Raw genomic sequence first — 12,820 nt, 5'->3', positions numbered from 1 at the left:
TTCCAAAGCCTGTCCATATTCTTTGCTCTAATGAGCATTTTCTTAATATTTTTCCTTTTCAGTCAAAGGCTGTTAAATGAAAGAAACAAACTATTTATTTATGTATTTATGTATCTTTATGTAATGTATTTATTCTTTGAAATCATTATGTTATAAAACCATATAATAACCAATTGCCAATGACCTCAAAGATCCAAAGATATCAGAAAGATCCCACCAGTTTTTCACCTTAAGTTATAATTTAAGATATATACATGCCAGAGGCAATGAGTCTTCATGGCAGATACACTGTGGCCTGATAACGAGCCTCATTCTGCCACAGGCAATCTCTGCTGAGAATGCATGGCAGACATTTTGAATGCTAATGTCAGTGAATGCTAATGGATCACGCTCCCATTTACAGCTATATTTATGATATATGAGATATTTTGCCAACATTAACTTCACAGCCTTTTTCACCCAAAGTGTTTAGATTTTATATATTCGCTCGTAAACATAATGTCCTGGGGATTTTTGCCACTTCATTTACTTATTTTCCACAGGGCTGAATAACTGGATTAAAATTTGTGACGTCTATTTTAACTAATGCAGATGATCGGTCTGAAAAATTGTCCTTGAATGCAAACTGTAAACGAATCCTGTACTGAATGCAGTTTAAGTGAATTCATAATGGAACCATTTTTTATTCCATTATTTATTTACTTAATAATGCTCCACATTTTTCTCCAGCTGTTTATACAGCACATTTACATGATTTATTTGCATTTGTTTTGAGTGTTTATACTGCAGCTATTTCTTAGAAATCCTCAGCACTGCGTTCTCTTGGCTAATTTGCAGAGATACACAAACCTACACCATGCCGCTCTGAAATAGATTATGGCACACGTTCACACGGATGGTGGTAACTTCCTATTCTCTTTGTGTTTTATCTAGTATTTTAATTATGTTCTTTTAATGCAGATTCTTTGACTATATTTTCATTTTTGGTGTCCATTGCAAGTCTATTAACTGCCTCCATCAAACTGAAAGCTGTGTTTGATTCCAATCAGATATTTCATCCTAATTAAAACTCCACCGTAGCAAAAGGATCATTAATTGTTTTCTAGCGAGTAGCAGAACATCATGCATATTGAATCAAACGCATCAAATGAAGTAATCACTCAAACGACTGTGTGCATTTTAATAACTACTTACTGGGTCACATTTGGTGGTGGCTTTGATCTCCTCTGTTTTTTGTGACCATAACCAGTGAGTCATGCTTATTGTCGATATAAAAGACTACTTAGACTTTGGCTGAACTCTTTTTTGCTGCAAATCTGTTATTAAAGCTGCACTGTTTTCTTTCTTGTTCAAAGGATGATCCCGGTGACCAGTAAGGCCTTTGTGGTCAACAATCTGATGCCCGGGATGCAGTATGACCTGTGTGTACTGGCCATCTGGGACGACACTGCCACTACGCTGACAGCCACCAACATTGTTGGCTGTGTGCAGTTTGTCACTCGGGACGACTATCCACGCTGCCAATCACTTCACAGCCAATTTCTTGGGGGCACTATGATACTGGTCATTGGTGGTGTGATTGTGGCCACCCTTCTGGTCTTCATCGTCATCCTCATGGTGCGCTACAAGGTCAGCAGTGGTTCACAGGTAGCCAAACTGGTGACGGTCAGCAACACTTACTCTCAAACCAATGGTGGAATGCAGGGGGCTCAGCGACTAAATGGAGCCCCTGCTCCTCCAGCCCCTAAAGCTGTTGTAGTGATGAGGGACGAGGTGGTGGAGTTTAAGTGTGGTTCCCTGCAAAGCAGCTTTTCCTCCTCTTCCTCTGCAGATTCTATTGGCTGTCAGAAGGTGGCGCGCTATGATGTTGAGTCGAATACTCTGCCCAACAGGTGGAGGCAAGCTCAGTCAAAAACGCGACCCAATCTGGACCACCTGCTGGGAGCCTTCGCTTCTCTGGACCTGAAGGCTCCAGCCAGGGATCCGGGAGGTCCCTCCTGCTCAGGAGCCATGGCAGCAGCTATGGGTCCTCCTTCTGATAAAGAGCCATTGCTGGGTCGTGGGGACTCCAAGCTTGGCCGGTTGCTCATGCTGCCGTTGGAGAGCAAGCCCAAGCGCAGCCATTCCTTCGACATGGGTGACTTCGGTGCTTCGCAGTGCCTTAGCTACCCACGGCGCATCAGCAACATCTGGACTAAGAGGAGCCTCTCTGTCAACGGGATGCTGCTGCAGTGTGATGAGAGCGAAGGGGAAGGGGATAAAGGAACGTTCAGCAGCAGCTCTGAGTGGGTCATGGAGAGTACAGTCTGATAAAGGACGAGCCCTTGTCTTCTATCAGAAAAGGCCTGCAAGTGGACACCAGCCGCAGAGCAAATGGACCCTTGACTTTTCACAGCAGGAAGGACCCTTAATACCACGCCAAAAGAACAACCCAAAGGATGTAGGCGTGTATGACTGTACTGCATGAACACTCATCTAAACAATATCGTCCTTCTGTCCATTTGATCATATTACAGACTTCAGGGTGACATTCTGTATGAATGAGGCCTACAGCCAGGGCACGGGCTGGCCCTCATCACTGAAGCCTGAACAGGACCCCGCTTCCTGTCCCGCCTTTGACAAAGCGAGGACAGGTGTGGACGGATGCCCGATGTGGGGTTATCTCAGAGAAACGAGAGGGAATACACAGCAGGAGTCTTTCTCCGACTGTGCACCGCACATTGCCAAGAGGATTTAACCTAGCTCAGTGGATGCGCATCACAACAGGAAGGAACGCACGCATCAGATGGGAATACGTTTTTTTTTTTTTTCCTGAGAGAAGAAATGGAAAATAAAACATGCAAATGAAATGAAGTACAGTATTTTTTATTTTCGTTTTGTATCATTTCTATCTCTGCTGTGTCAGCCCACCAAACATTTCCTTATTTTCACAGGAGGAAATGGATTTGCAGAAAAACAACCCCATCATGACAGCCTGTCCTGTCCAACAATACAGCTTGTTTTATTTGAGTTACTAGGGTTGGGAGAGTAAAAATCTTTAGAATACAGATTGTTTTCAGCAAACAAATAAACAAAAAATGATAGAATAGGTAATGATAGCCCTGTCTGGGGAGAAGGGAAGCTGGAACATCTCAGTTTTCTATGAACATTTTCCAAGATATTTTTTTTTTTTTAATTTTGTGCCTCTTGGTTAAGTCCATTAAAGTATAAATAAAAGTATTTACTAGTAATGTTTACATTAGCTCTCCATATAAACATTCAAAATAATGATAAATTGAGTATTAAATGGATTCTCCAGGTTAGGTAATGGGAAGAATTACAGCGAGAAGGAAGAGAAATAGGAGTTTAGTGTTCAGCTATGAGCTGAGGTACAGGGTTATTGAATGATGATTCACTTCCAATTCTGATAATGAATATCTGTCGAATTTTGTTTAATTTTATGCAAATATTATTTTCTGTTTGGTCAGTTAAGGGTAAAATGAAAGTGTAATATTTTAATACAGACTTACAAGTGGCAAACACTGATTCTTCATGTCCTGGACCCATTTTGTGGACTATTTCTAGTTCCGTACAGGGGGCGCTCTATCAAATCAAACTTTAATTGAAATAATGTAGAAATTGTAATAGTGCCAACAACAAATGAGAACAAAAATGAAAATATTTCAGCCCCTGATCAAAAATTTTCATTTAATTATGTTCTATCTCCAATGTCAAGACATGGTCAACAATTGGTTATGTGGAACATTTTTCTATTTTTTTTTTATTTTGCTCACAGATAAAATATTTATTTCCCTTGTTATGCACATAGGGTTCCACAGCTTTTTCATGGTATGACATTTGGACCCACCAACACACCTTAGAGGGGCTCACTTAGGTTTAATTTTGGCTAGCTGGGTTCAGGATGAACATGGTAAGTTGGTACATAGGCTATTAGTAAGGGCTGCCTATATGGGATATATATGGACAGTCCATAACACTCTTTATATGTGGCCTACATAGAGCCAGCATGGGCAGCCCATTTGTAAACACCAAGTGCGTCAAATTAAGACCTAAAATTAGTCTATCAATCATCCTGGAAACACAAACTTGGAAGAACACAACTGGTCTGCCCTTGTGGGTCCCGCACTGGTGTGTAGGCTGGGGAACTGAAAAGAAGGAAAGAAGACATAACTAACAAACACATCAGCATATCACTGGTAATATGACCATGATATTGATTTCTGATTGGGCCTTCATTATGCAATTTTTTTTAATCATCTTAAATTATATTCAAAATGTAGGGGATCTATTTCATCCGTTCCTTGTTTCTGTTTGTTACTGCTCTTGGTGTATGATCCTTTCTATTACATTTTTGTACAATATAGCTATGTGAGAATGTATGAAAGCAGACTGTACAGTACTATTTTTATTTTCTCTGTCAGCAACAGTAAGAAGGTGCTTCAATGTGTTGTCAGGACAAAAGCGTGTACGTGGATTTACATAGACTCATTTTACCCTTGAGTTGTACAAAGGAAGAAAAAGAAAAGTCTTATGTGAAACATTTCTGTGTTCAAGACATTTTTTTGCTACAAAAGAAAAAAGATAAATGAAATTATTGAAGTCAAATATGCCACTGCTTTCTTCTGTTTATATTCAGCATTGGGTTTGAGTCTTTGACTTTGCTTGGTCTACACACGTCAAACAATTATGTCTTTACAAATGAAATCACCTTAAACATTGTTATTATTTGTAGTATTTCAAATTCTGATGTTATTGTATGAATATCTGATTATTTACTATATTTAGAGTTTTTGTAATTTCACGTCATTGCATTGACAGATATAGTTTATTGACTCATTTTAACATATGATCAGAAAAATCATATTTATCTGATCAAACAGTGAGAATTTAACTTAATGGATATAATGAAAACAAGTAATAATTCTAAAGAAATACCCCTATGTTTCTAAATGAGAAATTAGATATAGATTAGATATAAATTAGATATAGATTAAATATAGGGCGGCATGGTGGCGCAGCAGGGAATGTCACAGTCACACAGTACCGCTCCAGGTGACTGTCTGTGAGGAGTTTGGTGTGTTCTCTGCGTGTCCACATGGGTTTCCTCCAGCTCCGGTTTCCTCCCATGGTCCTAAAACGAACATTGGTGAGTGCATTGGCATCTCAGGGGTGTCCGTAGGTGTGAGTGAATGTGTCACCCTATGAAGGACTGGTACCCACTCCAGGGTGTGGTATCCCAACTTTTGCCCAGTGATTTCGGACCCACCGTGACCTTGAGCTGGATAAGCGGTTACAAACAATGAATGAATGAATACTATATAGATCTAAAACAATTCCACCTTCCACAATTTCATTTTAAACTGGGTATAAAATCTGTATTTAAATACCCAGTTTAATTCATTCATTGTCTGAAACCGCTTATTAAAATAAGAATTTTAATTTGTTTATCAGTTGTTCCACGCACCTCAAACACACTGATACTGTTTCAGGATGTGGTGTTTTTAACAAAGACAAAATTAAGAGGCGGAATAATTTAAAAGGCCATGGAACTGATGATGGGACAGTTCTGTGGATTTATGAAATTTCATGTAAATGCACACAGCAAGCATTTGTAACTAATGGATAAATAATATATAATTTATTTTGTGCAGAAGCTCATTTTAACCAGGAAGAAGAAAATTATCCTTCTTTACTTTTAGTTTCTAGCAGCACTGTCCAAATTGTAACTTCAATGTCAAATCAAATGAAATGTCAAATCTCAAAAACATGAACGATTTGAAAGAGCTGTTGAATACATTTTTCCTAAATTGATTTTAGAAAAGAATTCATTACTTGAAAGTGACATTTGATGCTCTTTTAACGAATATATTCTACAAACTTTCCACAATTGAACACAGTTCCCTGGGGTTTTAATGACATCTCTGTGACAGGCTTTGGTCAAAGTAGCACAAGGACCAAAGAACTCAGCACTGTTTTTCCCTCTGCCTAAACATTAATTTATCCATTCATTCATTGTCTGTAACCACTTATCCAGTTCAGGGTCATGGTGGGTCCGGAGACTTTCCCGGAATCACTGAGCATAAGGTGTGAATGCGAATGCACCCTGGATGGGATGCCAGTTCTTCACAGGGCAACACACACTCACACATTTACTCATACCTACCAATGTGTGTTTGTGGACCGTGGGAGGAAACCTTAGCACCCAGAGTAAACACACATGGCAAAAACACACCAAACTCCTCACAGACAGTCACCTGGTGCTGAATTTGAACCCCAGGACCCTGGAGCTGTGTGATAGCGACACAACCTGCTGCGCCACCATGTCGTCTCTATCTAAACAGCTCTTGGGAGGGGGAAAAAAAGCTTAAAAAAAGACACTGAAGCTTGTTTTCCCTGTTTTACTAGGTTTATCCCTGTCTTTGCACACATAATACTATAAACGTGGAAAATAATGAAACCTTGTAAGACTGGATTTCATATTTTGATGATTGTTTGATTGATTGATCGGGGTTAGAATGCCACAATCTGAAATTAAGATCACAGTAAAAATGGCTTAAATGATCGTAAATACTTTCACTTTGAGAATCTGAAGAAAGGCCCTCAGAAGACGTTTATAAATCACAGATTGCTTAAGCAAATACATTCCTAAAGCATCAAAACAGCATTGAGCCCATGAGATGCAATAATTTTAATCAGATATTTAACACAGTTTCATACACCATGGCATCAGCTAGCCCAGGAGACGTGCGGATATAACATTCACATGCTGCATCTTTGAGTTACTACAGAGATGCTGTTCATAATCTCTAGCGCTTCATGAATTCCCTAATACTGTGACACACCACGTACCAGGAGGCGATATCTGGAAACTGCACCTCCTGTGTTTACATCAACTCGTGACATTTATCTCTTGGGTTGGGCTGCTGCGGGGAATTAAACAGGATGACGCCCTAATGGAAGGTGTGGGGGGGTGGCTGACGTTCAGCACGAATGATTAGCGCCGGGACCAGTGCTCATCAAGGCCTAATCAAGGCCCACTCACCTCATCACTGCCCTTATTAAACCACGGAGACAAGCTGTTGGTGGCCAGGCCGCACAATAAGACTATAATGCCTGTAATCTGTCAGATAATGTGCTTACTACTCCATTGTACAAATGTAATCTTGGCCAGCTGTGTTCAGGTAGATTATCGGAAAAGCAGTGCCGCTCCAGGCGTCCGTATTACAAGGTGTTCCGCGGCGTCTGAAGTGCTGAAGTGCGGAGTTTTACATCTAATTGGAGACACACTTGGAAGGCTTGTCGTTTTTTCCCCTTGGAAATTCCCTGCACTTTCTGGCTCCTTCCACTAATCATTTTCCTATTTCTACAGCAAGATAGAAAGAGGAACATTTCAAGTGCTAATTGTGCTCTGAGGGAAATTATCAGGTACAAGGACATAGTCGTGTCCTCAAAAAGATGGCTCTTAATACACTGGATTATTGAGGAGGGCACTGTATCATAGGAAATGCTGACAGATATATTATCATGGCCAGTACTGAGTTTTTCCAATGTTTGCTAATGCCTGTCAAGGTCCAATGACATCCAGTTAAGCCATTATTATGGAATATGGCATCAGTAGCTTTGGGAATATCTATAGTGCCCAAAAATTAATATGTTAAAAGGACAGTTTCTAAATATTTTACACTCTCACTGTGTTTCCTGGTAGATTAGAGCTCTGTCAGTACTTAGACACATGCATACCTTACACATAACTGTAGGGGCTTAAACCTCTACACTATTAATGGAACAATAGGTAGAATTTTTACTTTAAAATTACAGTTACAGATTCATTCATACTCCAGGCCCAGCACTCCAGAAACTGCACTATGTAACTTTTTGAGGGTGGTAGAAACCATTTGAATCATACACAATGCCACCAACCTCGGAGGGTGAGGGCAAACATGTGCTTCCTCCAAAACACACGACCCCAAATACTGCTTCTTGACAAAATGGTCGCTATCTCAGTGCCATTGTACAGCTCAGTGCACTTGAAGGAGAATGCTAACTATCTAGATCTGCTATGCTACATAACAAATAGCCATTTTGGCTAGCACTGTGCTTGTGATGAGGGGAGAATGAGAGCCATTCTACCCACCAAGAGAGCTATTTTGGATTCCTAACTTGGATTCCTAACCCCCCCAGCGCACACACGCCTCCCACACTCTGCACTGTCACAGTATGTTGATGTTGGTGAATGTTATGCTAAGCTGAGATGACCACTCAGCAAGAAATTCTGAACTTTATTTCCTCCACTTTGCCAAAAGATGCTGTGTATTAACAGAATGCTAGAATGTTTCGGATGGGAACGGGACCTGGAAAATCTACAACAGCAAGGTGAAAGACAGATTTTGCCTTACCATAAAACCATAAAACTTCTTTAAATGTCTATATTTGTGAAGAAAAAAGTTTTGTTTCAGTTGACAACACATTGTGAAGAGTTTTAAGGTAAGTATGTCCTTAGCTTAAACATAGCAAATCCAGTTTAGTGGCAGGTAAATCCAGGATACTCTATCTGAACACACAACCTGCAGTGTGTGTGTGTGTGTGTGTGTGTGTCTGTTTGTGTAACACACGGTTTGTTTAATCTCCATAGAAAATCATTACATCCCCAACCCCCCAAAAAATAAAATAAAATCAATGAACTAACAACAGCCAGGAGCAGCTGGTCCAGTGCCAAGCTTCAACTAGTAGGGTACAAAGCTTCTCAGCTTTGAGCTGTGGATCTGTGAGTCTCTGAGTGAATGCCTTCAAATTCTCAGTGAAGTGCAAAGCCTTCACAGAAGAAAAGAAGTAAGCAAAGGGGAGGCCAACACCCAACTGATTTCAGCTGGAAACACTGGGTAAGAGAGAGAGTCTACCACTTTTGTTGAGGTTTCTCTTAGAAGCATTAAAAGGGACATACTATAACACTATTCCATTACTCTGCAGTGTCTTAATAAAACATCTATACCACAGCAGTGTTCAAAATGAATGGGGGAGGGGGTCCAGAGCCTACCTGGAATCACTGGGCGCAAGGCAGGAATACACCCTGGAGGGGGCGCCAGTCGTTCACAGGGCAACACAGACGCACACTTTTGAGTCGCCAATCCACCTACCAACATGTGTTTTTGGACTGTGGGAGGAAACCCATGCGGACACAGGGAGAACACACCAAACACCTCACAGACAGTCACCCGGAGTGGGAATCGAACCCACAACTTCTAGGCCCCTGGAGCTGTGTGACTGCGACACTACCTGCTCTGCCACCATGCCGCCCTGCAGTGAAGAATGAGGAGCAGAATTCTGTTTTATCCAATTTCTCTCAGTTCTCTCTCTTCTCTGTTGTCCTTCTTGTTCTTTTTTTGGCTTGTTTAACTTTGCCTTTGTGTTCTCACATATACAGCGGCCCAGGGCTATGACTGGAAAGACCGGTGCAAGGAGGAGGGACAATTTTTAAATCTATGCATAATGTAAGAAAGAGCACAAATTCTGTATGACTTGTTGGCAGCACAGGTAGTGTCGTTTAAATCCCGCTCCCGGTGACTGTCTGTGAGGAGTTTGGTGTGTTCTCCCTGTGTCTGGGTGGGTTTCCTCCGAGTGCTCTGGTTTCTTCCCACGGTCCAAAAACACAAGTTGGTAGGAGTTGGATTGGTGACTCAAAAGTGTCCATAGGTGTGTGTGTGTCGCACCCTCCAGGGTGTGTTCCTGCCTTGAGCGCAGTGACCCACCGTGACCCTGAACTAGATAAGCACTTACAGGCAATGCATTGATTTTTTTTTCACAATTTATGGATTGCTGGGGCTCGAGATATTAATGTAGATATGCATATTAACGTAATTTCTTCCTAATAGTTCCTCTTTAGCAATAAGACAGATCCTCAAAAAGCTTCCATCTATTTGAATGGTTTTCATATAGTGCCGAGCTGCACTCTGTAATAATGCTGAGGAGTTACTTCTGCATGCATCCATCGTATTCATTACGGTTCTCATTTTTATGGATTTACTATCATCGTTTTGCATAACGGTCAAAACACTTCTACTCTCTGCTGTTTATCCTCCGCTAATAAACCTGCCAATTAACTTGAGTAATGGAGGCACATTCTAAACAATAAAGAGGGCTCACAAAGAGGAATGATCTATTCACACCTCACTTCAGTTAACCTTCAACGGAGAAATGCAGGAACAATTACCTTTATTTGCAGCATCGCTGATCAGTTAAACTTTAAACATTTGCACACACCATCCAACATTTCTTCTAAAAATGAAAGTATAAACAGGGTGATACCTTTTTTGTTGGAGTAACAGACCGTGTTAGGAGGGCTACTTTATAATGTGTTCCAGTACAGAATTGAAAATACACGTCCTGAAATTGAGTTTGTAGTGTATTCTGTTGGATTGCTCAGTGTGAGAAAACTGTTCCGAACTCTTTGGAAAACTTTGACATTTTCTTACATTTTAAAACAGTGTGAATGTGGTAATCACACCCTGATTTCCTAGGTACATTTTTATGTTGTGTTAATTTACTGTAACAACTTCCTTGAATGTATTAGAATTTCCCTGAAAGTATAAAACATTTGCAGTAAATAAGTAAAGACTATTACAATATGTAAACCAAAGATATTTAATTATTTGTCTGGCAAATCCCAAATAATAACCCAAAGAAATATATATATATATATATATATATATATATATATATATATATATATATATATATATATATATATATAAAACATTAATACTACCTAACTAATAATAACATCAATAAACACTAATAGCACTGATAGCCTTGTGTTGAAACACTGATGCATTTTGTGTTTCAACTAATCCTCTTAAAGTAAAAGCAGCACAAGAGAAACAAGACCAGTATTTTGCTTTTGCTTTTCCTTCAAAGGAATAAGAAGCATTTTTATTTCAAATATTTTCTAGAGCACAAAGGAAAGTGTTTAAATATAAATCATTTAAGGTGGAAGGATAAAATGTTATGAGCACAGAATAAGGTGGAAAGAATTTCAGAAATTCTTAATTTCTATTTAATATGGGGGGCACTCAAATACATTTACAGCACCATTTAAGTTGGACTGGAGGGCCATAATTTAATGTGCCACACATAATGTAGCAGCAAGTTTGAAACTCTGGCAAAAAGGTATTCTATTCTGTTTGAGACATCTCATTTGTCCTTAAAAATTTCATGTAAGAACTAAACCATCACATTTGTGGATCATGTGCCTAACAACTACACTAACCTCTATGTTTACAAGAGCTTCCATTTCACTTCCTTACTTTAGTCAAACCAAAAGGGGAGTCTTTGAATGCGGGAAGTTAGTAGCTGGCAAACAGAGGTGGCACTGCATAATGTTACACTCACATTTTTTCTTGTTTACACGTGAAATACTGTTTGAATTTCCATGACGATAAACACATTTTCTCCTGCCTGTGTCGTGCCAGTTCCATGAGCTCAAGTGAGCATAGAACAGCAACTAACAACTGCGAATGTTCTGTGTTTTATTTCAAGGGTTTCTAGGATATACATGATCACTCACTTAATTTGAGAGTGGATTAACATGTTAGATAAATCCCTTAACGCAATCCATTGACTTCACCAATTTAACGGTACTCTGAATTCTGAATTCCACATGCAACTGTAAGTCCATTAGAGTTAAAATGTAAATAGACTAGTAACAGCTTCTTCACTGTAAAAAATAAAAAATAATAAAAAAAATAAACCTGTAAAATTTACAGTGAAAAAATGGCAGCTGTGGTTGCCAAAATTTAATCATAAAATATATGGTCAAAATATATTATTTTTGGCAATCATAAATTTTACATTCAAGAATTGTTTTTTTAAAGTACATTTCTGTCAAAAACAAACAAACAAACAAACAAACAAAAAAACATAACATTTACATAAAAAAAAAACAAGGTAACATTGTTTTGCCATAAGATTAACATGTAAATAGTGTGACAAATGTGGCATATATAACCATACTTAGATAGCCATATGGCATCCTATATTCAACCCTTAAAAGAGGTATTGCCAAAAGGAGCAAAGAAATGTGCAGTATCTGGGTCGGAACACAGGCTGATGGGGAACTTTCCTGACCAACACACACACACACACAATGATCACCCCCAATGAAACTAAAAAAAAAAAAAAAGTCTCAAGGACAGAGAAAAACAAAGAAACTCTGAAAATCACTAAAAATACAGAGCAGCAAGGCATGCTGGGAGCACACTAATGAGTCTCAGCTCCTCCCAGTCCTGGAACACTTGTATCGCCCATGATGGTTTGTGCATTTAACAGTTAAATAATGTATTATTTACAGTAAAGAGATGTAAAAATTAGTATTTTGGCTGATAAAAGTATGTATGGTATTTCACTGTTAACAGTCATTTACTGTCATGGTTTTACAGTTGTTCAGTTGACATTTTTTACAGTGTACCTTTCAGGGAAGGCTTAATACTGGGACATTACTGTGAGGGTCTGATTGGTGTCTGTCATGAGACCATTAACATCCTCACAGTAATTTGGAATTACCTCTCATTTGGAAGAGGTAAGATGAATAATTCTGGATCATAAAGCCAGTCCAACTCATTGTAAATATACTGAGCGGGGCTAAGTCACTCTGAATGCAGGTCCACTGATCCCCAGCACATAACATGTGGGGGCTTTTGCCTCAATAGCTGACACTTGGCTATGAGCATGAAGACCTCAGACTCTAGCACACCTTCCCCAGGGTCGGCTGTTCGATTAGCTTACAGATAACAGCCTTCTGCTTGTAACAGTGCACCTCAAAATAACT

The 12,820-nt window shown here is 39.4% G+C and overlaps 1 protein-coding gene across 2 annotated transcripts in view; it reads left to right on the top strand.

Annotated features, from left to right (window-relative positions):
* The window catches only part of LOC136709678 (leucine-rich repeat and fibronectin type-III domain-containing protein 2), a 233,306-nt gene that overhangs the window by 173,428 nt on the left and 47,058 nt on the right, over nt 1-12,820 (top strand). Inside the window, exon 5 of one of the 2 annotated variants that reach the window (XM_066685097.1) lies at nt 1,356-4,545. The exons of the other annotated variant lie outside the window; for it this stretch is intronic. Coding sequence (XP_066541194.1) covers nt 1,356-2,310 — 955 coding nt within the window. The 3' untranslated portion in view covers nt 2,311-4,545. Of the gene's footprint in view, nt 1-1,355; nt 4,546-12,820 lie in introns of those variants that run through there. 2 annotated transcript variants of the gene reach the window in all.

Source organism: Hoplias malabaricus, chromosome 1 (genome assembly GCF_029633855.1).
Source record: "Hoplias malabaricus isolate fHopMal1 chromosome 1, fHopMal1.hap1, whole genome shotgun sequence".
In the NCBI taxonomy this organism is placed as follows: domain Eukaryota; kingdom Metazoa; phylum Chordata; class Actinopteri; order Characiformes; family Erythrinidae; genus Hoplias; species Hoplias malabaricus.
The sequence above is the reverse complement of the archived record's forward strand: the minus strand, read 5'-3'. Positions and strand labels throughout refer to the sequence as shown.